This window comes from Sceloporus undulatus, chromosome 1 (assembly GCF_019175285.1).
Source record: "Sceloporus undulatus isolate JIND9_A2432 ecotype Alabama chromosome 1, SceUnd_v1.1, whole genome shotgun sequence".
Lineage (NCBI taxonomy): Eukaryota > Metazoa > Chordata > Lepidosauria > Squamata > Phrynosomatidae > Sceloporus > Sceloporus undulatus.
The window spans coordinates 190091998-190119980 of record NC_056522.1 but is presented as its reverse complement, the minus strand read 5'-3'; the positions used below and the strand labels follow the sequence as shown (position 1 = coordinate 190119980).

Genomic DNA, 27983 nt, shown 5'->3' with positions numbered 1-27983 from the left:
TTAAACAAAATAATGTTTTTAATTGGCTGTAAAGTTTAACTTACACAGTTTAAGAGAGAAAGAGCTCTAGTAAGCAATCAATATGAGTATCAAATTATTGACAATTTCAATGGTACTATAAAGGAGGTTTAAGAATTTCGCACACACTTTAATTTTACCCAAGTTTCTAACTACTTTTGTAATGCCAGTTATAACCAGTTCTTGGTTTTTATGAAATACCTTGTGCAAGTACACCACCTCAGAGGAAAAAAGTCCAATAGACAAAGAAATACGAGCTTTAACCAGCATATGAAACTATATTAAATAATTATACATGCCACTGAAGTCTATATTTCCAAGTTATAGGCGGAAAGACAGATTTATATTCCTGTTCCAATGAGTTTAAAAATTAAGAAAAGATGAACTGTGTGAGTTTATAAATGGCAATAGCTTTGGTAAGCCATGGCCAAAAAGCACAAATTCACAGAAATATTTTATAAATATTTCAACAGAAGCATTGTAACTCTAATTGTTTAGTGTGGTATTTTTAAACCTGATTTAATTCCTTGAGGACAAATCAATAATAAAATTCCTGTGATATTTTGAATATAAATATTCATCCACATGTATAACACATGGATATAAAAATACAGATGATTTAAGGATGCTCTCCTATTATTCTGACTTTCCGGTTCATTTTTTTCCCTTTCTTCAGTACACTGGACACTGCATTTGAACTACACATTTAGAGAGCAATTTCAGATTAGTAAAAATAAAATAAATTTTTACACTGTGTTACCATAACTATAGGCATTTAAAGATAGCTAATAGAATATTCAAACAATACTGTATAAACAAATAATATAAAAATACATTTCAATACAAAAGTTATAAATACAAGTAAAACAAGTAATTCTAAGCCATCATGACTACATGGTATTTAAGGAACTTCGCCACACTATGAAGACACTTGGGCTTCTTTTTCTCGTGGTGGATATTCTTCCACTTCAGCATTAAACATCAGTTCTGCAAGATAAAGGTGTGGGACAATAAATTACAGTGAACAAGCACAAATACACAGTATTTTAAACACATTATTCTAAATATATTACAGGACTCTCAAAGGAAATAAATCTCCTACTGAGAAAAACATATGAAAGAAATCTTTAAAAATAAGGCTGCATCCACACTGCAGAAATAATCAGTTTGATTCCACTTTAACTGCCATGGCTCAATGCTATGGAATTCTGGGTTGTGTAGTTTTGTGAGATATTTATCCTTCTCTGTCAGAAGTAATCCCAGAATTCGATTTCAATGAGCCATAGCAGTTAAAATGGTATCAAACTGGATTATTTCTACAATACAGATGCAGTCTAAGTCTTCAGCCATTTTTCCTTTTTTCAACTTTTTGCAATTCCTCAGATATCCCACAGACTTTCCTCTGGTCAGTATAAACTCTCGCCTTTCTGCCAAACTACCACTCAAGGTGACTTAGGTCCAAAACACACCACAGAAATAATCCAGTTGGAGACCACTTTAACTGCTCTGGCTCTGTGCTAGGGAATTCGGGGAACTGTAGGGGTTTTTGATTTTTTTTAGACATTTAGCCTTCTCTGTCAGAGAGCTCTGCTATCACAATATACTACAGTTCCCAGGATTCCCTATCACTGAGCCAGAGCAGTTAAAACAATCTCAAACTGCAGTATGTTTTGGAACTTACAATAAAGTCTATCACATCTACAAAAGCTTATGCTACAATGTCTTTTGCTTAGTTAGGACCCATATGCACAGGCTTCCCCCCAGCTTTGCATTGTGCTGTCCAGACTATGCAAGCCATTAGCCCCAGGCTAGGATCACGCAGACTAGATGTGGATCTGGTCTGATCCTGGCCTAAAGGGGCCTTAACCTTTTCTAAACAGACTGTCTGTATCCTATGAAGTTTCTAGGAAACTCTGCAGCAGACCAGATGGCCCTGCTCACCCCATACTGCCCCCACTGTTGTCTCTAATGGGAAAATCCCTGCTGTAGACTGGGGCAACTGGCCACATGGCTGTAGCCAGGCACCCTATTTCTGCCCTTCCAGGGGTTTTCACAGCAGACACAACAGTGGAAGCAAGTATGGGGTGAGCAGTGGTAGCAGGCCTATGGCATGGTAGTGGGTGAGCACTGGCTCAGGGATTTGCCCAGATCTGGACCTGGGGCAGGACACCGTGAGCTTGACCCATGCTATCCTGCCTGTCTGCTTAGGGCCTATGTCTCATAGGTGCTACAAGATCCCTTTGAATACTGATATCCCAGATGAACATGGCTATGTCTTTGAATAATAAAATATAATTTCAAAACTCTCTCAAAACATATGACATAGATAAATGAAAGACACAATTTAAAACACAGCAATAACTGGAACGAAGGGTGATTCAAAAGGAAAACTGTTCTCACTCAGTTTTGCACCATTCTTTTTGAATCACCCATATTTATTTACTTCCCAAGCACTATGGTACCACTATGGTACTCTAAACTGCTCCTTTTTCCTTTTCCTTTTTACTTGAACACTGCTATAATCTCTAATGTCAACACCACCCCTTTCCTGCCATTCCCTTTGCAACTCCCTTGATACATCTGGAAAAGGAAATAATTTGCCAATGAACTACATGCTCAGTTTAAAAATCTGTTTGAGTTCCCTATTCTGTACCTTCACTGTGATCTAACTGGGGATGGTAGGATAAGAAGAGCCAGGAGATTCCAACAAGAAGAGCTATCACTAGATTAACCACAATCCAAGGCTGGAGAATTTGTTCCTCTGCACCTGAGGTCCTGTAAAAAATAATTTAAAAGTACTTAGTGTGGACAAATTAGACATGAGAGCAGGACTTCCATAGGATGAAAATGGGTGGGAATCATGCACCCTCTAAATGATGTTGGACTGCAAGTTCCAGCAGCTCTTGACAGCATAACCAATGGTGAGCTAGACATTGCAGTCCAACAAAGTCTGGAGGGCTGCATGATTCCCACCCTTGATCTATAAACAGTTCCATTAGGGAGCCCTGATGGCGCAGTGGTTAAATGCTTGTTCTGCAGCCATTCACAGCCGCAAGGTTGTGACTTCGATCCCAGGGCTCCAGGGTCCACTCAGCCTTCTGAGGTTGCTAAAACAAGTACAGTGGTACCCCGGGTTACGAATTTAATTCGTTCCGCGGCGCCGTTCGTAACCCGAAAGATTTCGCAACCCGAAAAAAGGCTTTCCGCTAGCGCTGGAAAGCCGCGGCTTTTAAATTTCGTGCCAAAAAGCGCCGAAACACACCGAAAAAAATTCGTAACCCGAAAAATCTTTCGTTACCCGGAACAGTTTTTTCCAAGCTAACTTTTTCGTACCCCGGAAATTTCGTAACGCGATCAATTCGTATCCCGGGGTACCACTGTACCCAGCTTATTGGGGGCAATTAGCTTACACATTGTAAACCATTTAGGGAATGCTTAAGTGCACTGATAAGCAGAACAGAAATGTACTTGCTATTGCTATTCATTGTGTCTAAATATAGAAATCAATTTAATTATGTACTCTGTTGTTATGCACCTACTTATCTAATGAAAACTACAATGTAAATTAGGTACAATAACAAAAGGAAAATGTGGCAGTACCATTTCTAAGAAAAAACTGCCATCAGCCAAAAAACAAAACAAAACAAAAAAACCAGGGTGAAGAGCCTGATTTTAACAGGGAAAGGTGGTAAAAGATAAGGGATATGCAAATATTTTTGTGCCTGCTAGTGATCAGTCTGGTGTTTCTTCCCAAGCCTTTTGTCCTTATCCAAGGTCACTTTAAGTATTTTCAATTTGGAAAGCAAGTTAGGAAAGAAGTTGCAGGAGAGTAGATTATGTGTGGAGAAAAATTTCTGCACTTCAGTCAAGTGTCTCTTTTCCTGTAAAAACCTGAACCTACTTCCATTTTCAACATGACTGAGGTTTTACAAGAACATTGTCTTCTAGTACTTCAGCAGTCCATTCCTCAAGTAACCAATACTCTGCCTTGTTTGGCTAGCCGCATTTTTTAAAAGGTATTTACTTTCTTTAAAAGTGCTGCTATCGAGACTGACGCTTTGGTTGGCATAATGAAAACAATCTTTCCCCAAGTCGGAAATGACTTGAAGGCACACAACAACAAACAACAAAGCGTTAAATCACATACAAGGTGACAAAGATTTATATATAGTTTGGCACAAATATCACAAAACAGTTGATTGTTGAGAAGAAAGAACAATTCCTACCAAAGGCTACCATTCTCTGAAGGTGGTGTGTAAAGGTTGATTCTGTCACTTGTCATTTGCTGGCTCAGAGACAATACAAGAGCAGCGAAGTACACTGGAGAAGAAAAGAAAAATAAATACCAGTTCTTCATAAACACCATCCCAATGCTCATTTGGTTGATTGATTGCTTGCTACCATCTTGTTAGCTATCCAAAGAACTGAGGAGATAGCGCCTTTCAAAATTCCACATCCACTGCATAGACTTCCAGCTTCAGCACCCTAATAATTCCTCCTGCTGTTTTCTCATCTGTAATCTAAGATTATTGTATGTCATGTGTAAGCAAAGATGCCTGAAGTTGCTCTTTCTGATATTTCTTTCATATTCAGATCAGGGAAACAGGAGGGAGAATGTCATTTATCTGCAATGGATGTTCTTCAAGTGATTGTGCATGCATTTTCACATATGGGTCTCTGCTTGCATAGAGCAGCCTCTGGAACCTTCCTGACAGCTGATATTTTAGCAAAAAACTATTGTCCTCCCTTATACATATATGTCAGGATCTCCTCAGTTCTTTAATGGATTGGTAGCAGTCAATATCAACCCAATGTTCTGCTAAAGATAAGAAAGGAAGGTTGTGTGAATTTACAGATGACCATGCAAAGAACATCAATTATAGATCAGCAAACTCAATAAAAAATCCACCAAACAGTGATACCTTTATCGGCCACCCAAAATGCACAATATATATGGTGCAAGCTTTCAAAACTTCACTGGCTTCTTCATCAGGCAAGGTGTTACAAATAGGAGAAAAAAATTCAAGTTGTTAGTCATAGGCCTGCATTTTACTGTTTTTCTTCTTAGTTAAGATGATATGGCGGGGCATATCATGCAGGCTGGCACTTCCTCCTTCTGGTCATGTGGGAACGGGGAAATTCTCAAAGTCCAGGAAATTTAGCATCCATCTGTATCACAACAAAGAGACTTCCTTTGCAATCCAATATGTCTTCATACTGGTGGGGTCACAGGCCCCTTTGTTAAGCAGAGGACACTGGATTTCTCAAGATGCGTTCATGCTTTTGCATCAGGAAAACTGTAGGTGGTCTTAAAGTAAAACAGATAAGAAAACAGCCTTTCTTTGTTGTGGTCCCTGTGCATCACATGTGCCCAGAAGGAGTAACTGGGGAAATTGCCCTTGTGTCACAGACGATTTCCCCAGTTATCATATTCCTTCCAAACAGCCTGGTGTTGAAAATCCAGGCATTAAAAGAAAGACAGCAACTTCGTTTCTTCATTTGGTTTGGAGAATGATGTATCTGCTCCCTATCATAATATAATCTGTTTATCAACTCCCTATCATTATTGAATCAAATTGAAGTGTAGTATTATTTTTGAAAATGTAGAAAACATAGCAATTATGTCAAAACACAGCTTAAGGACCTAATCCAATCATACATGCATATTTTTCTTATACTTAATTTTCAAGCTGTACTATGTTACTCACTGAAAGATGCAATTGCTGCTGGGTCCAAAGTAAGAAAGCCACGTACTGCTACAGATGCTTTAGCCAAATCAATCCTGAATAATGGATACAAAGTGTGTTAGTTTAAATGCTCTGAGAAACCAATTGAATAAAATTGCAGTTTGTTTTATTTGTTGGCTCTCTTCTACATCCTGATGTGCAGTGACAAAAACAAAAAAACCTAGGCCCACCAGAGATGCCAGTTTTCAGCTCTGTCTGAGGTAATTGTCCTCAACAGCAGAGTTCAGAAGCATCAGCTCAGTTTGCAGTATTTGGCAATATTGGACTGACCAACCTTGAACGATTCACAGACACAGTTGAATTCTTGCAAAGTCCTTGGAGGCTTTATCACTAATTGCAATATGTACAAGGTATTTACAAAACTCTCCTTCAACTCCCCCAAACATTCACTGTCTGCTATACAACAGTCCACCCTCATCAACCCACACCTGCCCTGAGTCTCCAAGCTATTATATACAGCAGAGATAACTAAGGGTTGACACCTGGTGTTACTTATCATTTCCAGCCTTACAAACTATTTTACAACATCTTAAAGGAGCAATGTTCCCAACATTATTCTGATACAAATAATACACTAATAAAAACAACCCAATTTTCCAATGAAGTCAAAACTCCATTAACATTAACAGAATTAAATTCCCAATCTTATGAGTTGCTGAGTGAATAAATACATGGCACAAGAACTATTTCATCATTGTACTATCATCCTCTGAATCAGTGCCAAGCACTAAATCAGATGCTGTTCCAAGACAGAAATGGGGGTCAATGGGATTTGGGCAACAGCAAACTAATGTCAGTCAGATTGGGTAATGATGGAAAAGTACCAATGCTGTTACGTGACTGAAAAAGGAGGGGGCCAAAGAACACAATGGCTTTGTGGTAAGACTGGAAGCCAATTCACAGAGATAGCATCTTAAAGGCCACCACAAAGTCAGCTGTGGCAGGTCAGCCTATAGGGTACTGTTTCAAATTGCAATCCATCTACAAGAGCAGGGTTTGTTTGTTTTTAATACAGATTGAGTATCCCTTGCCTGGAACTCTGAAATTCAAAGCACTTCAACATCCAAAACTTTTTGCGCTACAACACAATTAGCATAGTATTTGTGAGGATCGAGAAAGACACAAAGATGTGTGAAATGGCAGAATCCACATCTCCCCACCATTTCACAGATCCTCAGTCTCTCTCAAAAATCCAAAATATAGAACACTTCTGGTCCCAAGCATTTCAGATAAGGGATACTCAGCCTGTAATTTTAAATCATTCACTAGGTGAATTAAGAAGACAGCCATAAACACTGTCATAAAGATAGAGAAATTCATGAAAAATGTACCTGTCAAAAGCTGAGACAGTGCTAATCGTAAGCAGGAGATAGAAGAGACACTGAGCAGGATATGCCAAATTCTTGTACTGCTGCAACAAGTTTGAAACAGTTGACAGCTGGCTTCCTGCCAGAACATAAATCACTATGATGTTCCAGACAGCATAGCCAGCAAGGAAGCCATGAGTGAAGAGTCCAATCACCCTAAAATAATACAGCCATATTTGAAAAAAGTTTACATTTACAGAACTCTTGCAATAAAGGTGGGAAGGCTTGCTTTTGCATACCAACCCCCCCTCTGCCTCCTTGAACCTCCAAACCCCCATTTTTAAAAAGTTTAACTGGAAGAGACCCCTGCAGCTACTGGGGGTATGAGGAGCAAAGGCGTGAAAGCAGACGGGCCAAAAGTGCTGGCTTTGGACCACGTTGGGAGTGATGTTTACATGAAGCATGCCCTGAATGCGGCTTGAAACTGCGCCAAGCCCGTCCCAACCCAAAGAGCGGTGAAAAGCCACTCCTTGCCAGTGGCCGGCTTGAGGACCTTGGCAGTGGCCTGAACTGGGCACATGCCGTTGCTATAGCCCTGGTGCAATTGATGCCAGTGGACCACGCACCACTCTTTTGTCCCTGTCTCCATGACCCCAAAGTTTCCAGGTTTAAATAGGCCAGAGCCATTTCAAGTCCTGAACTGGAAGGGACTTCTGATTGATTTCTGAAACCTCTGCCCCAGCCAAAAACAGATCTGGAGGGGAAAAACCTGGTGAAAATATTCCTCACAGGCCCTAGAAGGTATAAGTGTTAGAATCCTGTTAGTATTCTACCAGATAGTGTTTTGTAGTATAGTATAGTAGTTGGGGGATGATGGGGCTTTAGCTGCAGTAGAAGAGTAGATAGTGATAGTAGTGCATAGCAGGGCCAGGTGTCTTATCTAGTGGCCTTGAAGGCCTGGCTCTCCGAGCGCTCAGAGCTGGGAATGTGCTTTCGCTTATGTGGGAACCAGGAGGGGCTTCGCTTGGCGGGTTTCTGCTTGGGAGGGGATTTGGCTTTTGGGAATTCTGTTACTTTGTCTTTGGGAGGGTGTGGTCAGTCTCAGCTAAGAAGCTGAGTGAGGCACATGTCTGATTCTGGAGCTATCAATAAAGTGCGGTTGATTATATCAATCAAGCTGACTGATTGATTGTCTGGAATTCTGGGTGCTAACTCTGACAATAAGGGACCTTTCCCAATTAAAATCTCTTAAAAAACAAAACAAAACCAAGAAGGGTGGAGCACAGGGGAGGAATGGCCTTCCCAGGCTACCTATACAGCTCTCTAGCCTCTACAAACTGTCATCACTGGTCCTATCTCTCTCTTACAGAGACAAACTAGCCAGGATGTCATAGAGAGGAATTTTTTTTATCTTATGATCATCTTAAATATAATTTATATCTTCTCCCGTTTAAATTAACAGCAATCAACTTCCCAATACCTGTCTTTTAAAAGTTTATTAATATAACTTTATAGCTTGCCTTCCACACTGCAACAGCTAAAACTGATTCAGTTTCAAAAATTAAAAAAAAGAAGAAGCGTGCAGCTTATTCCAAATATTTTTGCAGTGGGTCCAAAGAAATTATTATAGGTGGAGACTAAATGAGGCTTCACACTAATATGCTTCTGAGATTGCTAAAATGAGTACCCAGATTGTTGGGGGCAATTAGCTTACAATTCGTAAACCACTTAGGGAGTGCTTAAGTGCACTGATAAGCGGTATAGAAATGTACTTGCTATTGCTTATTGCTAATATACCTAAAGGTATTTTGGAAAACAGAACCAACATGTAGACCAGGGATGAGTAATATATGGAGCACAGGCCACATATGGGTTTCTGAGATTTCTAAAATCAGGGTACTCTTGAAAAAAAATCACATTGCTATTGCACAAATTACCATAGCCAAAACTTTCTTCTCCCAAGTCTGTTCCTGTTTTTTCTGCTCACCAGTGTCACATTCCGTTTTCTGGGTCACCATAATGAGTCAGTTCCCGCACAATTCTGGTGGTGACTGTGGCAATACAATCCTGTGTGAGGCAGTCAATATAGTTGCCTGTTCCTAAAGAACACTCTACCCCTGGTTTAGATTATCTGAGTGTGTGTTAGGAGACTAATCACAATTTCAGGAGCTGGAAGCATGGAGAAATTTAATTAATTTAAACCATTTGCCTGCTTTTAATGATAACCAAATGAAACTAAGGTCATACCTAAAACCACGATGAACAGAGAGTGCCACGTCCTTTGTGGTCCATGAAGCTTTCATATCCATAAATACGTCAATGTTTTCTGTGGTCTTAATCAAGTCTTTGCGATCAGCAGCTTGAAAACGCCCTTTGGACAGAAAGTGAAGACGTTTAAACAACTGTAGCTATAAGGACTTTTAGTAATAGCTGTTATATGTTCATAATTGTTTCAGGAAGATCTTTGGCAAGAGTCTCTGCACTGAGATTGCATTACAGTTGGTTTTCTGTATCCACTGATTTTCTTTCACGGGTTCAGCCATCCGTGACTTGAAAAGATTTTTTTTTTTTAAAAAAAAGCAATTCAAAAAGCAAACCTTGGTTTTGCTATTTTATTTAAGGAACACCATTTTCTATGCCACTGTACATAATGGGTCATGAGCATCTATGGATTTTGGTATCCATGAGGGTTCTGGAACAACACTCCAGCAGATTCCAAGGGCCCACTGTAATTTATTCATTCTTTCCTTTACACTTTATTATTGCTCCTACACCAAGTATGCAATCTTTCTATTGCCTATTTGTGTATAAATTGGTACTGTGAGGCCTTTTAAGGAAATTGTTTTGTTCATCCCCTTTTCCCTCACCATTTTTTCATTAAAAAGAACTAAGTAAAAATAATCTTTTTCCACAGAGTTCCTCCAATATAAGGGGGAGTTATATGCTGGTCACATAGCATAGTGGGTTGCTCTGAGTGACTTGTGTCCATAGTGGTAGGCACCAGCCAGCTCTCAGGGGCCATGTGGGAAGCCAGGCACATGTAAATTGCCAAAAACCTGCAGCACGTAAGGAAGGGATCTGGGGGGAATTCAGGGCCAGAATACTTTGTGGGCAGCCCAGAGTATTCTGGCAAATGTAGACACATCCCAAGACATTGGTATCTTTTGTGTAAGATCAGTAAGATTGACCTGGAGTACATCTGTCTTTTATAAACAGGCCTCCAATGTGGTCTCTCTTTTTCCATTCTGATGAGCAAACTTTGGAGACATTACATTTTTTTTGTACTTTAAAGTAAAGTAAAGTAGGCCAGATAGGCTTTTGGTATGATCCTGCATAACTCTTATATTTTTGTATACATCTAGACTGTGTTTTTCTCCTAACAAGCCATAAGACAGAGTTTGTTCTTGTCTTGTAATTCTGGATCGTCAAGAGAGCAACAAATTGGAGATCCTACTTTGGCCACTCTTGCTGGGACGAGTATTCAACTGGGAATTATAAAGCACTGTGCTACACCATACATGCTTTTTCATAATAAGCTAAAATTCTCAGCAATTCTGGCTTACTATGAAGTGCAAACATAACTAATCTAAAACCACTTAATTCCTACCAGTTATAAGAATATAACACTATAACACATATCAGCAACACTGCATTATTTAGCAAACCAAAGCTGTTTGCTACAAAGATAACAACTAAGTTCTGATGTTGAAGGATGAAGAAATTACTTACTATTTTTTTCAACAAACACCTTGCTAATAGGTTGGCTAACACCAGTTGGCACAGAAAACACAGGATGCTGCTCTGAGACTTTCATTTGCTCATCTTCAATTATATCTTCTTCTTCCACACCAAGTTCATTGGAACTTTCTGCTGGCCGTGTTTTCCTGCCATTATATTTAAAAAGGCATTTTAAAAGGTGGGGAATTCTTTCTTTTAAGGTCCCTTGTAACTTAGGGTTGCTCAGTGCCATATATTTATCACAAGATTAGTAGAACTAATCAACTAGCATATGGCCTAAAGCACTTGCACTGTTGCAAGACCCTCTGGTTGGAAGCTAATGAGAACACATGGATTATATCCCATTGAAGGATTAATTTCCCCATATCACCATGTTATGTTACAAACCATATACAGATTGCGCTTCCCTTATCCAGAATTCTGAAATCTGAAATATTCTAACATCCAGAATTGTACACATGGATGGCTGAGACAGTGACACCTTTGCTTTCTGGTGGCTCAGTATACACAAACTTTGTTTCATTCACAAAATTATTTAAAATATTATGTATAAAATTACCCTCAAGCTATGTGTATAAGGTGTATAAAAAACAAATGAATTTCATGTTTAAACTTGGGTCCCACCTCCAAGATATCTCATGTATATGCAAATATTCCAAAATCCAAAATATCTCTGGTCTCACGTATTTCAGATAATTGGAAACTCAGCCTGTACAGATAAAAAAACCCAGGACTGTCTATGTTAGTAATCAAATCTAGTTCAAAAGGGCTCAGGTGGTATTTCTAGATTTAAATTAACCAAATCAAGCAGAAAACCTTTCCTACCAGAGGGTTGTATTGTTTAATATACTTGCGATCAAGTTATAACTTCCAAATAAAAATGATTAATAATGACCTATAAGAAAGTTGTAAACTGAAGAACTGTCCATCATAAATACCCGAATTGTGCTTGAAGATAAAATGGTAGGAATGATCCTGCCACATTGAATCCTTCTCCAAACAAGGATCAATAAATAGTATCCAAATTAGGATATATAATTAATAATAATAATTTGTTTTATTTATATACCGCTATTCCAAAGATCATAGCGGTGAACAGCAAGTAAGCTAATTAGCAAGTAAGCTAATTTGCCCCCAACAGTCTGGGTACTCATTTTAGCTCCCTCCTCGGAAGGATGCAGGCCTGAGTCGAGCTTGGGCCCTTTTGCTGGTCTTGAACTCGCAACCTTGTGGTTTTGAGTGAATGGCTGCAGTACAGGCATTTAACCACTGCGCCACCAGGGCTCCTTATATGTGATTGTTATCTGCAAATGGACCCCCCCCCCCATTGCTGAATTTCAGAGCTCAGGAATATTACTGTAAACCAAAGCACATTTGTACAAAGAATTGTTTTCCCCAGGACTACCACATCTTTAGAGCAGATTAGTTGTATGTACATAAACATGACAGCCAGCATGGCAGTGGTTTGAGTGTTGGACAGTGACTCTGGAGACCAGGGTATGATTGTTCACTCAGCCATGAAACCCACTGGGTGATCTTAGCTTCAGGGGAAGGCAATGGCAAACCTCCTCTGAACAAATCTTGCCAAGAAAACCCCATGATATGGTCGCCTAAGTTGGAAACAACTTGAAGGCATACAACAACAACAACAACATGAATATATCATAGGCTGAGAACTTTGGCAACCAGAAGTTGACAAAGGTAACCCCAGTCAGGGCTCAGATTTAGCTGGGAAGTAGCAATGGCCCCACAACCTTTCAGTCTGAAAGATGAGGTGAGGAACCACACACGTTCCAGTACTAAAAATGAGCATGTTATCCTGCATTGCAAACAAAAGTGCTTGTCAGATATTCAAACATTTGAAAACATTTAATGTGTTTACTATGCTTGCAGAGCTGAAACCCCATGTTTGTATTGTGAAAATACCTAAGTATTTGCTAAAATATTCTGGCAGTCATACAGGGGTAAAGTGATTAGGAAATCATGTTGTGAACCAAGACGTCCTTGGTTCAGATCATGCCTGTCTTTTGTGTAAGGTCAACCACTTCCTTTTAGCCTAAGGACTTTATCACATGGGGAAAATCAAAGTTTTAAACAGGCATTATCTAGCGATATTTGTGTGACTGCGGTAAAGATTTCCACACATGATCACAATTAAAGTTGACTTATCCTGAGAATAATCAGAGAATAACCAGCAACAAATCATTCACAGGATTTCCGGTTTGAAAATATAGCCTATGATTATTCCAAGGATAAGTCGTCTTTAATCACAATGCGTGTGAAAATCTTCACCACCATTGTGCAAATATCGCTGGATAATGCCTGTTTAAACCCTTAATTTTCCCCACGTGTGATAAAATCCTTAGCTAGCATTTGCAATGTGGAGATAATAATATTGGCCACAGGATGGTAACAGGATAATGGTGGATGACACAGAACAATTCAAACTATTTCTGCTGAAAGGCTACAAAGACATTTTAAATAAATAAATAAATAAATAAATTTAAAATAAATAAGTGTAGTAAACTAGAATGAAAGACATTCACATATTTTCACACAGCAATTAAAATGTTCATTATTTTGAGATATTCTGGAGGAAAATGCTCAAGAACTGGACATTCTTACTTCACTCTTTTCCGTTGTTTACGAGTCACAGTTTCTTCTGTTGGTGAAGGATCCATGCCATTTCCATTCTGTTCAGTGAAAGATGTCTCTGATTCTGAAAGTTTAAAAGAAGAGTGGGGATTTTATATATTTCTCTCTCTCTCTCTCTCTCTCTCTCACACACACACACACACACACACACAGAGAGAGAGAGAGAGAGAGAGAGAGAGTCCAAAGCATAATTCACAATCCATATACTTTTCTTACTGAGAACCATGTTGTTTATCCTAATCACAATACTGTAAGCTTACTGTAAGAACTATAAACACTTTCAAGTATATTAATATGACCAAGAAAGTAAGAATTCATTAGAACCTTTAAAATGTTATATTTTTATTAAAGTCCAAAACACACTGCAAAAATAATCCATTCTGAGAGGCTTTAACTGCCTTGGTTCAATGCTAGGGAATCCTGGGAACTGTCGTTTTGTGAGCTGTTTCGTCTTCTCTGCCAGAGAGCTCTGGTGCCACAATAAACTACAATTCCCAGAGTTCCCTAACACTGAGCCAGGGCAGTTAAAGCGGTCTCAAACTGGATTATTTCTACAGTGTGTTCTGGACCTAAGAAGTATTGAAAAATAGTATGCAAAATGTAGTAATGGTACAGGATAGATGTTGCTAGTTCTGCTTGGTGATAAATTGTGCCTTGCTCAAAAACTACTCTATTATGGTAGAGCAAAGGTGTGAGTTTACACCTCTTCCATCAAATTTTTTATTATAACCAGAAATGTAAATGACTGGAAATAAATCAGAAATATTGGGGGAAAGGAATTATGGAATATTTTATTTTAGAAAATAATAAAATGTTTAAGACAAGGTGCTCACACATTTACTTCCCCAGAATTATTTCTAAAAAAACTATGTAAGAGCAGGACTTTTATATAAGACAACATTCAGCATCAAAGCCAGTATGGTGTAGTGGTTTGACCACTGGACTATGACTCTGGATGCTGGGGTTTGAAACACCGCTGGCCACAGAAATACACTGGTGACCTAGGACAACTCACACTCTCTCAGCCTGACAGTATGGCAAAGGAAAAACCCCTCTAGACAAATCTGGCCCAAAAATCCCCATGATGGATTCATATTAGGGTTGCCATAAATCAGAAATGACATGAAGGAACACAATAACAAAACAGGATGAGAATATTAGAATGCCTGGTGTGTTTCCCTTTCTCTGTGTGTTTTTTGAAAAGAAGAATGAGTATGTTGTGTCTGCTTGTCACTGTGGAGAATTAGTGGAGATGGAGTAATTGTCTCTGCTTTACTAATGTTGATGTTTTGTTCTCTTTTTATTTTTTGACTGCTCCTCAAATGGTCAAAACAAAAGCAACTCCTTATAGTTCAGATGTTCCTTACAGTTCAGGGCCTTGTAGCTCCATTTGCAATAAAAAAATTAAAAAACAAATACTGTACAATTTGTAATTACATTCTGAAAAAAATACTTTTAATATATAAAATATGATAAATTTATGTCAAACCAAATTACATATAATGCATTTTATGTTCCTAAAGTAACAATGTGACTTTCATCTGTAAAGGATGCTAAAATCGCATTTTTCAAATTTTCTAATATTTCCCCCCCTGGGGAAATCCCACCCCCATTTTATTCCATGGATTTAAATCTTACATCTCTATCTCCTACTGGTTATCAGGCAGCCCTTCGGGTGTTACTGAACTTCAAGTCCCAAAAGCTCAACCCAGCACAGACAATAGTGAGAAATACCGGACGCTGCAGTCCAACAACCTTTGGACAGTTGCATGATTCCCACCCATGCCTCTAGCTGCCAAACTGGCTTATATTATCTGCCTGAATTTTTTTCTACAAATAACTACATACCTAGAGGTGCTCTTTTTTTCTTACGTTTCCTCTGAGGGGGACCATCTTGTAGTTCAGGTGTCAGAGGCTCACTGCTTTCAGATGTACGGCGGACAGCTGCATGAACGATGCCATCTAGTAAGTAGAACAAGAAGGGAACACCATTCAGATGGCACCATAACAATACTTTCTTAAACTTGAAGAACAGTACAGAAATAATTTATTTCCTACTTACTACCTGTTGCTGAATTATAGAAACTGATTATGGAACAGTTGCCATCTTACTGGGTATTTTGCCAGACACATACAGATAGTACTTTTAAAAGTCTTATTATTTAAAGATATGAGTGTTATAGAGTACAGCTGATAACTTATAACTAGAAATAATACACAGGCCAGCAATAAAAATAAATAAATCCTTAAGCAGTTTTCTTACTATTTTATTTCAACAGGCCCTTTTCTGTAGCAAATCACCATTTGGGGACAACACTTTCCAAGAGGCTGGGAGAACACACGACAGAGATAATGTTTTCCTTGTTAGCCCTTCCCCCCTTCAAACATAACAGCATGAGAAAAAGGTTGCCAGTTCCCAGATCTACATTTTAAGCCTATGCAGCAGACAAGCAGCTGCGGGGACGTGGCACCTAATCCGGGAACAGGGTGGACCAAAGCAAAAGGCAACGGGCCTTCCAAGCTACACCTGCCTAATTTCCCTTTCCAGCCCAGCTATTAAAGATGAGGATTTTCTTTCCAGTTTTGCATCTAACCTCCATATTTGGGGGAAAGAGTCTTGAAGTATGCGTTTGGAGACCTTAAGCTTTTTTCTGCTGTCAACTGCCCCCTCTCAAGACCCTTTTGCAATATAGTGGGAACTATCAGATTAACATTACTTGAATGCAGTGGAGTGGTCAGTTTGTCACTGAGAATAATGCAGTCCTCTACAAATTTTAAAATAAAGTAGATCTCAAACATATTTGATAGACAATGCAGGACTTCCTTTAAAAATGATAGTCAATGCAAGGCTTTCTAAAAAGGGAGCAGTCAGTTTACAAAACCTAATGTGTGAATAAAATTAAAAATAGCATTTGGCTTGAGAGTGACTGGAGATAATATGTAACTCTGGAAGGTTAAAAAAAGGATACCATTGTAATGGTGCAAATATTCTGTCAAGTGGAATGCAATCCTACACATGTCTATTGAGAAGTAAGTTCCACTGAGTTGAAAGGGACTTTACTCTCAGGCAATTATGTATGGAATTGCAGTTTGTTTACTATTCTTTTGCTCTTCATTCTCACTGCACTAATTTAGTTTCTGAATAAATTTCACTCAATGTCTTAGTGAAAAATGGTTTAAAATAAGCTCTTGAGTGTGACTCACTGTCTAGTTGGAGGCAATTGCGATGCTCTGAAAGGACATAAAAATGAGAGAAAAGGTCAAACATTTATTCAATTGCTCTGTAGTGGTTTACATGGCAATAAGGAAACCACAAAGAATCTCACTTAACAGATGTTAGATGGAGATTCCATGTAGTCCATGTGCACAAAAGAGGTACTGCACTTTCACAAGACCTTGATTGGAAGTGTAAAGTCAAAGCACTGGGTAACAGTGAATTTGAATGTGAAATGTGGGATATAATAGGCTTAGAAAACTAACTGAAGAGTAGATTACAATACTATGCATACAATTCCCCTTTATAGCTATCAAAGGTAAAGCACACGGGTAAATGACTACTCTTAACAAGAATTATTGCCCCAGTGAGCCAAGAGGTATGGTTATCACAAATCTTCTAGGACAGGGAGGGTAATGTGCGGCCTCCTGATTTAAGCTATAGCCAGGATCCTAGTGGAAAGGAATGATGGAATCAAAGAACACTTGGAGGGGAGCATGTTCCCCAGTGCTGCTGCACAATATGCCCAGTATGTTGAGATTCTCTCAGGTGAGCAGCAGTGAAATACAAACAAAGGAGTCTGTGGGGGAGAGAAGAATAGATCTATATTTCTTTCTGTTTGCCAGATATTCACATCATCAACAGGTATAAAAATATAATTACTTTGGTGGCCTAAGCATCTTAAATAAGGGCTTTCCAACATGATGAATTTCTTATATGATCCTAAAGTTTTCTGACAAGCACACAAAAGGCTAAATCCAAAGTTAGTCTTGTCTAAAGTAGATCTACCATGATCAATGGGATTTCAGTTTTAACAAAGAAATCCCATTATTTTCAATGTGTCAGCTATTTGTAGGGCTCATGCTTGATTAGTCTAGTAAAATTGGATGCTGCACTGTCTGAATAGAAATTATTCTAGTAGTTTTAAGTTGCTGTTGATATGTAAGAAAGCATGAGATCCGGCCCAAACATAATTCTGCCAATGCTGTCCATTTCTTGCTCAAGAAAATACTTTAAAAGAAGCTGCAATTACATTGTGACATCTTCCTCTCTCCAAGAAAATTTCTATTAACAAAAAAGAGAGAAAATAGTTTGGGAAGAATACAGTAATTAGAAAAGGTGAGCAGATAGGAGAAACATTTTGTGCCTTAAACCAGACAAGATATTTTGGTGCAGGAGGCAAAAAATTACGCAAGCTTTTCTCCCTGTCCCTGGAAGTAAAAAATATGAATAATTTGTTACCTTTTCATGAAACACAAATTGTTAACAGTGCCTCATGGCACAACCAGTTTTGCAGAACTCAACAATATAATCCATGTTGTTATAACTAGATACATCAGGATGCATGCATTACAACCTCGTGCATGTTATTACTCTCTTCATCTATCATCCCTCATGTCATTCTCTGTTAAGTCTGCCTCTCACCTAATGAATTTTTTCCCTTAGCCTTTTTCCGTTTTTGGCGACCGAGAGGAATTTCATCTATAGTAGAAAGAAAAACAAAGGACTAGATTGATGTTATAGAAGAATAAACAATAAACTCAAAACACTATGAATAAATTTACTTGAATTAGTAGAAGGTACATCCAAGGTAAGATTATAGCATTTAAATGCAAAAGTAACAAAACAATCAAATCATAAACTAATAAACCCTTATGGTGCAGCTTTGGTTTTCCCTTTCTGTGGATGGCCAAAGAAACAAGGAACTTGCTATTAAGCTTCCTATTACATCTAACTAAAGAGTTACAGTTGATTGATTCCAAACCAGCCAGAATTTGGAAAACTGTGTGTACAAAAGTTGTATATTCTAGTACAAAACCAGACAATAAATTTAGATGCAATAAAACATACTAAAGGTGGTTATTTCCACAGCTATCCACTAAGGAAATTCTTGGTTCTATCATGCCCTCTGAATTCTGGCTTAAAATAGTCCTGATCTAGACAGAACAGGAGGCTGAGGCTGTATGCGCCCTGCATAATTAATGCAGTTTGACACTGCTTTACCTGCCATGGCTCACTGCTATGGAATTTTGGGATTTGTAGTTTGTTGTGGTGCCAGAGCTCTCTGACAGAGAAGGTCTCATAAAAACTACAGTTCCCAGAATTCTATAGCATTGAGTTATGGCAGTTAAAGTGGTGTCAACTTGAGTTATTTCTACAGTGTGGATGCAGCCTATGATGAACTGGTGTATTTTGCAACTTGCATTAAGGAAAAAACAAAATGGCAGGTATGGGTGAACAAAGGTCATGCATAGCCTGGCATATGAAGACAGGATCCGTTTGCCAGAATTGGATCAGTGTTTCTCTCTCTGTTGGTTAACCCCCCCCACACATGAAAACAAAAATCCTAGTTCAAAATCAAACAACATACAAAGAAGCAACAGAAAATATTACAGTTGATAATTTCCATAATCTTGGGTCTTTTACTTGGAGCAGGGAATAATTAGAGGAGTCGTTTTAAGCATCTGAGCCAAGAACTACCTTAAACCTAGTGACAAAAAGCATCAAGCCAAAGTTGTCATATATCTTCACTTAATTCTCTAAACAAAGCCTTAATAGTCAATATAAAAAGATGTCAGGAGATCACACATCTTTCAAGGCTCTGCCATCAGCTGCACGTTATGTGGCATTTCCGGTAATTTTTGGGCCCTATGGTAATTGGGAGAAGCTAGTACAACTTAACAGTATCCTTTTCTGAGAATTGTGAACATGAGACACTGTCTTGCATAAAGGACAAGGCACTGCAAAATGTAGGACATTTAGGATGTAAAAACCTAAATGCATCAAATACTAATATAAATATAAATTCACGCTTCATAGTCATGCTCAAAATTTTGAAATTCGTTCAGGGCAGAGGGTTAAAACGTTGGACATGTCCTGGAAAAGGTGGATGTCTGGTCACTTTGAGCCTGACAAAAGATGGGAGAAGCCAAAAACAGCCCTCTGACCCTTGAGGATGCCCACTCCTGCACTACAGAACTCTCTCCCCCCCAACTCCTTTAAACCTATTTGTTCACTGTCGGTTTTAGAAAGCTAATGAAAACACATTTTCTAGACATCTGTGTTTCTAAGGATGCTGGTAGAGGATAGTTTTAGCATACTCTACTTATACAAGTTGAGTCTCCCTTATACAGAATTCCAAAATCAGAAACATTCCAAAGTCCAAAATTGTCCACATGGGCAAGCAACTGAAATAATAACACCTTTGCTTTTTGATGGTTCAATGTACAGAAACTTTGTTTCATGCACAAAATTGTTTTAAAATATTGTATATAAAATTACCTTCGGGTATGTATATAGGGTGGATAAGAAACATGTTTAGTCTTGAGTCCCGTCTACAAGAGATCTCATTATGTATATACAAATTTTTCAAAATCCAAAAAACCCTGAAATCCAAAACACTTCTGGTCCCAAGCATTTCAGATAAGGGAGACTTGGCCTGTAACTACTGTTTTAATGTTGGCTTATTTTATTCTTATGTAAATGCATGGTTGCAAAATTGTTCTAAAATGCCTTTGAGAGATGATTGGGCAAGACATTTTAAATAATGTCCTATACATTTTTAGTATTCCATCTAACCAATCTATTTCATCAATTTTTTTTCCTTGTAAAGGGAAGGGAAAAGGGAACAAAGGGTGAAAAAAGCTATCTTTACAACACATACAAAATGAACAGTTTTAATATTCACTAGTTATTATACTTTAGGATACAATCCTAAATTACAACACCTAGCAAGGAAATACAATTCAGTGGTATTTACTTCTGAATAAACACACATTAGATTGCAGTGTAAGTGCTATTGAAACATTTGGTATATTTTTAGCTGAGAATTCTATATCCTTCTGTCATTGAAGACTTCTGGCATAAATAAACCCAGCTTCAGAAAATCAGATTTGTCTGCCTCTTGTTTGCGCACTCACTTTGAGTATTAAAAATTTGTTCTGTTATAGCCATTGAGCAACTATATTTATTATGTTTTAAAAGAGATGTAATTACGAAAGAAGGAAAATGAAAGACTTTTGTTTAAATTATTAAAATGCTTAATAACAAACAAACTCACCTTGGCTCCCACTTCAAATGATTTTTCAAATTAGGGTGGAAAAGGTGTTTGAATGAAAAATACAAGAAAGAACACAATAACATTAGAAACAGATTATCCAGATCTGTTAAATTTCCTATTTAATAACTATGGCTTTCATACTCACAGAGCAAAAAGATCAGGGATGCTGGGACAAGAGAGCTTTCTATGCATTCCCTGAAATTTCTTGACTTGTCAATTTCTTCACTGTATCAGTTGCACTTACCTTGGCACTGGTGGAAGGACACGGGGTGGGCACTAAAATAAAAACACAAATATACCTCAGTATATTAAAAAGGGATTCTCCTTTCCTTAAAACCTAGTCAACAGTGGCATATATGAATGCCACCAAAGAAGCAATACTTGTTTCCTACAATTGAACCACCAGATAAACCAAAATTGAGATATGCATAAACACTTTAAATTCACTGGCTAAGAGTTTTTTAATATTACTAATTTTGATCTTGCTTTTCTATAAATTTACACAGCATAGCTTTAGTCAAAACAGCATAATTATAACAACAAAGTACACAGAACAAAATAGGCTAGAGCTAAAATGGAGAACTTAAATACTTCTTATCATACATTTTTGGAGCAGCAGCAAAATGAACATAAAACTGAATTTTCTAGAAAATTATGCCGAAAATACACACCTAAAAGATGACATGTAATACCACCTGTAAGTATACAGTTTGTATTCTAATCCTGATAGCCACTGCATGAGATACCCATCACATTTCAAAACACTGAAAGTGTGCTAGTAAACAATTTTCCCTAGCACTACACATCAAACGGCATTCTGCAGCTATTTGACCCATCTCTTTTTTCTTTTAATAAAACGATGGAAAAAGCAGCTGAAAAACACAAGGGGTCACAGTTTATAAATGGAAAACAATAACACTGCCTTAATTTCTGTAAAATTCTGTGAATGAGGCAGTGCAACTGAACCATGAAAGTTTTATCCAGAAGCACGCTGTGCTATAACAACAAAAATGTTTCTTGTTCTTGGTAAGTTAAATATAGCTGGTGAACCTGATTATTCTCTCTCAATGAGTCATCTTAAGAATCGGGTCTTGTATTACATAAGCACACTTAGAGAAAACTTGTTCCGAAAAGTCAAATAAAATCTTAATCTCAATTAAAAATAAAAGCAAACATCTATTGATGACAACTCAAAGTAGGACTCACCACTTGCTTCTTCCCCATATCATTTAAAAACCGACTTTGTACGACATGAAAACTGTCTCCTATACTGTATCTACAATGACCTGAGCTAATTCTGTCCTAAAAATAAACATCCAGTACTCAGGATTAGGTGGAAGTGAACCTTTGTTCCTTGTGAATTAGGGCTGATGCTGGTTTCATTTGAGTCCATGTTACTGATCTGCCATGCAAGTACCATAGGTACTTAGTAGCACAAGCTACTTTAAATCTAACATTTACATCTTGTGTTTGAAAACTAATGCTCCTAGTGAAACTTGTGACAATATTACCCTGATACCATTTGTTGTTGTGTGCCTTTATGGTGACCCTAAGGCAAACCTGTCACAGGGTTTTCTGGGGCTGTATGTGACTCATCCAAGGTCACCCAGTGGGTTTCCATGGTTGAGCAAAGAAACAAATCCTGATCTTCAAACCACTCCACCACACTGGCATTAGTTCTACTGAAACTAAAGGGGCTTATAGTAAGGCTCTTGGCACTACACCTCAATGGAATTATAACAGTATCTGAAAATACTCTTAAGCAATCTTCCTGCTAGACACGGATGGAAATTACGACTGCAGTTTTACATACACATAAAGTCTTTTTAGACATGCAAAGACTTGGTCTTTTTTAGACATGTATCTGAGGATGTAGCCCAAGTCTACAAAAGCTTATGCTACAACTTCTTTCACTCAATTTGTTTCAAAGGTGCTACAGGATCCCTTTGCATAAAGATTTTCTAGACTACGGCTATGTCTTTGAATCACACTTTTCCAGTGCAGAATCAAAATGTGCAGGGGCAGAACAAGACACGGATCTGTCTTCCCATCACCCTCCACAACGGAGGACTCTTTGGACCAGTGGCATCACTAGGGCTGATGTCACCCAAGTATGGTAATTCATGGTGTCACTCCTAGGCTTGGACCTGCCAGGCCAATAGTCCCTTGGGAGTAGATTGGGCCACTAAGGGAAAGGTAGGCTCTGGTCTACTTATCACCAACAGCTGGTATGTCAGGGTGTTTAAAGGAGCTGTCCATGTCTTGGTATGCCCAGTCTACCCACCTTGACTGCAAGTTCCAAAGGGGTCCAGGTGCCATGTGACATTGGAGAGGCCTCCTGGAGTTTACCATGGTGTGCCAACTATGTTCTGTTTGGCCTCCTTGCTGCCTCCCAGTTGGTGGACCAGGTCTTTCCCAGGATCTTCAGTCTCAAAGAGTCCTGGTCTACCTTCAGAGAGGCATGGCGGTCACTCCACTCTGGAAGGCACCCTCTTCCCTCTGAGGTGTCACCTTGTACAGTCCGCACCCCCCTAAAAACATGCCTGCTTTGGACTTGGTATGAAATTGAAGTGACAATTGGAAAGCAGAAGACTTTTTCTACCCATAAGGCTAATCATCTCAAAAAATATCCCTTCAACTCATGGGGGCATATGAGGTGCCACTATTGTTTATCATCACTCTTTCCCCTCACATGCAGATTCCAAGTGCAGAACACCTGAACAGATTTTATTTGAGACTACAGTATATTTAATTCATGGAGAGTTCTTTCTGAATGATGTGTGCATAGGATGGCACAATACAGTTGGCTTTCCATATCCACATTCTTCATCCACAGATTCAAGCATCCACGGATTGAAAATGTTTTTAAAAAGTATAAATTCCAACAAGCAAATCTTGATTTTGCCATTTCATGTAAGGGACACAGTTTTACTACGTCATTGTATTAAATGGGACTTGAGCATCCACAGACTTTGGTATCCATGGAAAGTCATGGAACCAAACCCCAGGAGATACCAAGGGCCCACTGTATATCAATCATATTCATATATATATATATATATATATGGTATAACAAAGTGAAATGAAGAACTGAGGATGAAGAAAATGGCTCTGCATAACAAATATAAGTGGGGTGGCCATAAAAATGTGATTGTTTCCTCAACAACAACAAAAACAATAACAAAAAGGAAGTCAGTGAGATTATTACAGTGTTGAATTAGGACTGAAGAGACCCAGGTTTAAATCCCCATTAAGGATAAAGCCCACTGGATTATCTTGGGCCACTTGTTCCCTATCCCTCAGCCTAAACTACACAACAGTATTATTGCTAGTATAAAATTAAGGGTCAGAATCTTAAACACTATGGAGGAAAGATGCAATAAATAAATGCAATTAAGTAAACAAATAGATGAATCCCTGGCTAGTAATTTGTCTACAATAGCCAGGGTGGTGTAGTGGTTAGAGCATTGGACCACAACTCTGGAGATCAGGGTTTCATTCCCACTCGACTATGGAAACCCATTGGGTGACCTTAGGTGAGTCACACACTCTCAGCCCCAAAAACCACAGTGATACGTTTGCCTTCTTTGCCAAAGAGTGCTGGTGCACCACAACACTACAAATCCCACGATTCTGTAGAAAGGAGCCAGGGCAGTTAAAGTGGTGTCAAACTGCATTATTTCTACAGTGTAGATGCACCCAGGAAAGGCAATGACAAGCCACCTCTGAACAAATCTTGCCAAGAAAACCCCATGATAGGTTCACCTTAGGGTTGCCATAAGTCGGAAACAACTTGAAGGCACACAACAACAACAACAACAACAACAACAACAACAACAACAACTAACTTGCCTAGTTTTTACCTGCAACCACAAAGAATGGAGTAGGATTTGGACAGTGAGGTGAATCAATGTCTATCAAAAATAAATGATGACAAAACTGGAAGCCAAGACATATGACTAGCAAAGGCACTGTGCACTTGTTCCTCATGGTCTTCTCAGGACAATTCAAGTTGTTGATTTAAACAGTTCAGTACTACATTTCAATGTTGCTCACATGCAGAGCTACTTTGTGATGAGAGTGGCATCAGGTGTAAACTTGTATGTGTGAATAAGAACCCACCTTGTAGGATTTATTTTTGCAAATGCACACATTCCTCCACAGAGCAGCTATTCCAGGACCAAATTGCTCATTAATCTGGATTCAGATAGTTATATATCAAGAAAGAGGTGGACACATTCAAGCTGTGTGCCTAACTGCACACAATAAACACAAGTGGGAGAATAACGCAACGATACTGTGAACCACAAGAAATGAAACGCACTAGCATGGTGTAGTGGTTTGAGTCTTGGACTACAACTCTGGAGACCAGGGTTCACTTCCAAGCTTGGCCATGAAACCCACTGAGTGACCTTGTGTGGGTCACACTCTCTCAGCCTCAGGGGAAGGCAATGGCAAACCTCCTCGGAACAAAATCTTGCCAAGAAAACCCATGATAGGTTCGCCTTAGGGTTGCCGTAATTTGGAATTGACTTGATGGCACATAACAACAACAACAACCAAATATACCTAGAAAATAATGCAAATAACAATAACAACTATTATTATTGTTGTTATTATTATTATTTATATCCTGCTTTCCTCCCAGTATAGGGACTCAAGGCGGCCAAGGAATTTGAAAGAGTAAAGTCGATGAAAGCTCATGCTGCCAATTTCTTTCAGTGAGTCACAAAGATGCTACAAGATCTCTCTACATATTATTATTATCATCATTATTTAAGTCTAGGAAAGCTCATGCTGCCAATTTCTTTCTTTCAGTGAGTCACAAAGGGGCTACAAGATCTCTCTACATATTATTATTATTATTATCATCATCATTATTTAAGTCTAGGAAAGCTAATGCTGCCAATTTCTTTCTTTCAGTGAGTCACAAAGGGGCTACAAGATCTCTCTACATATTATTATTATTATTATTATTATCATCATTATTTAAGTCTAGGAAAGCTCATGCTGCCAATTTCTTTCTTTCTTTCTTCAATGAGTCACAAAGGGCTACAAGATCTCTCACATATTATTATTATTATTATCATCATTATTAAGTCTAGGAAAGCTCATGCTGCCAATTTCTTTTCTTTCAATGAGTCACAAAGGGGTCTACAAGATCCTCTACATATTATTATATTATATCATCATTATAAGTCTAGGAAAGCTCATGCTGCCAATCTTTCTTTCAATGAGTCACAAAGGGGCTACAAGATCTCTCTACATATATTATTATATTATTATTATTATTATTATTATTAAGTCTAGGAAAGCTCATGCTGCCAATTTCTTTCTTTCAATGAGTCACAAAGGGGCTACAAGATCTCTCTACATATAGTTATTATTATTCATCAGTATTTAGTCGAGGAAGCTCATGCTGCCAATTTCTTTCTTTCAATGAGTCACAAAGGGGCTACAAGATCTCTCTAATTTAATTATTATTATTATTAACTCTATGATTCTATATAATTCTATACAGTGGTACCCCGGGATACGAATGCGCCGCCTTACGAAATTTCCGGGTTACGAAAAATACCCATTCAAAAAAACTGTTCCGGGTTACGAAGGTTATTTCGGGTTACGAAAAAAAAATTGGTGCTTTTCGGCGCTTTTTCGCACCAAATCGCGGCTGTTCCCCATTAGCGCCTATGGCTTTTTCGGCTTACGAAGGTTTTCGGGTTACGAACGCGGCGGCGGAACGAATTAAATTCGTAACCCGGGGTAAGCCTGTAATTCTATTATTTAAGTCTAGGAAAGCTCCTGCTGCCAACTTCTTTCTTTCAGGGAGTCTTAAAGGGGCTACAAGGTCTCTCTAGATATTATTATTATTGTTGTTGTTATGATTATTATTATTAACCAATATAATTATTATTTAAGTCTAGGGAGGCTGTTGCTGCCAACTTCATTGTTTCAATGAGTCTCAAAGGTGCTACAAGATCTCTTTACTACTTCTTCTTATTATTATAGTCTAGGAAAGTTCATGCTGCCAACTTCTTTCAGTGAGTACAAAGATCTCCCTACATACCAAATTTAAAACAGTCCAAAATAATATGAATAATTAAAAAACACAAAGTCAAAAAAAATTTTTTTTGAAAAGGTTAAAACAATTTCAAAAGGTTAAAGCATTACATTATTAAAATTATTATTATTATTATTTTAATACCAGCAATATTGTTGGCTTACTCAGGAAAAAAAATGCCTAAAATTTCCAACTCAAGGAGTACTGTACAACCCTGAAAATCAGTAGACCCAAGATCCACCCAGCCTTATTATGGAGCTCCTTCAGAGACAGAAGTAGAAACCTGGTGGTCTTTAAGGACCTTTTGGTTATGATGGTAAAGTAAGGGTGCATCTACACTCAGAAACAGTGTACAGTAGTTTGACTCCACTTTAAGTGCTGCAGCTCCATCCTACAGAATACTGGGATCTGTAGTTTTACAAAGCCAGTGCAGGGTAATGGTTTGAGTGCTGGAATATGACCAGGGTTAACTCCCAACTCATCCATAGAAACCCATTGGGTGACCTTGGGCAAGAAGTCACACTCTCTCAGCCTTTCAGAGGATAACCCTGGCAAGCCCCCCTCTGAAGAAACCTTGCCAAGAAAGAGCCCCATGATAAGCCTGCCTTAGGGCCGCTATAAGTCAGGAAGGACTTGAAGGCACACAACAACTCCTTCTCTGGTGCCTGACAAAACTACAGGACTGTAGAGGAATAGGAGCCAGGGGGCAGTTTAAAGTGGTGCCAAAGTGTGTTATTCCCACAGTGTAAGCAGTGGGTTTCCCAAACTGTGCTCTTTAAAGGACTTCATCTCCCAGAATCCCAGACTGTTGGGCAATATGGCTGAGGCTTCTGGGAGCTGGAGTCCAAAATCCCTTAAAGAAGAGCACCGTTTGGGGACCACTATCTTAAAGGGATTTTGGACTTCATCTCCCAGAAGCCTCGGCCACGTTGTCTAATAGAGTGGGATTCTGGGAGCTGGAGTCCAAAGCCCCTTAAAGAAGAGCGCCGTTTGGGGACCACTGCAGCGTAGCTGCCACAAGGCCTCAAAGCAGCCAGCCCTCAGGGGTCGCCCAAAGCCCTTCCTTCTTCTTCTTACCGGGCGGAGGCCCTCCTCCATCCCGAGCCTCACTCGTCGTCTCCAAGGGCGCTGAGGGAGGCGACGGCGACGCGGAGGGAAGCGGAGGAGGGACGCCTGGAAGACA

At 38.8% G+C, this 27983-nt stretch overlaps 1 protein-coding gene across 5 annotated transcripts; it reads right to left on the bottom strand.

Annotated features, from left to right (window-relative positions):
* On the bottom strand, positions 1–27983 carry TMEM237 (transmembrane protein 237). 5 transcript variants are annotated; one of them, XM_042444979.1, is made up of 14 exons: positions 27878–27983; positions 20984–21015; positions 20740–20750; positions 18105–18161; positions 16670–16696; positions 15314–15427; positions 13436–13529; positions 10802–10956; positions 9320–9443; positions 7097–7288; positions 5727–5800; positions 4245–4338; positions 2672–2793; positions 1–1005 (listed from the first exon to the last, which is right to left on the bottom strand). In XM_042444979.1, the coding sequence occupies exons 1-14, from the start codon at positions 27896–27898 to the stop codon at positions 938–940; spliced, it is 1185 nt and encodes a 394-aa protein (XP_042300913.1). In that variant the 5' UTR covers positions 27899–27983; the 3' UTR covers positions 1–937. The 5 variants fall into 5 exon arrangements, with proteins under 5 accessions (XP_042300913.1, XP_042300918.1, XP_042300915.1 ...); XM_042444984.1 differs by lacking the exon at positions 2672–2793; XM_042444981.1 differs by lacking the exon at positions 16670–16696.

Excerpts from the sequence above, each read along its gene's own strand:
- TMEM237 (XM_042444979.1), bottom strand. The coding sequence starts at position 27,898 with ATGGAGGAGGGCCTCCGCCCG. Across the intron at positions 13,530-15,313 it reads GAAAAAAAGAGCACCTCTAG|AATCAGAGACATCTTTCACT; the intron begins GTATGTAGTTAT and ends TTAAACTTTCAG. Across the intron at positions 10,957-13,435 it reads AAACAACGGAAAAGAGTGAA|GAAAACACGGCCAGCAGAAA; the intron begins GTAAGAATGTCC and ends ATATAATGGCAG.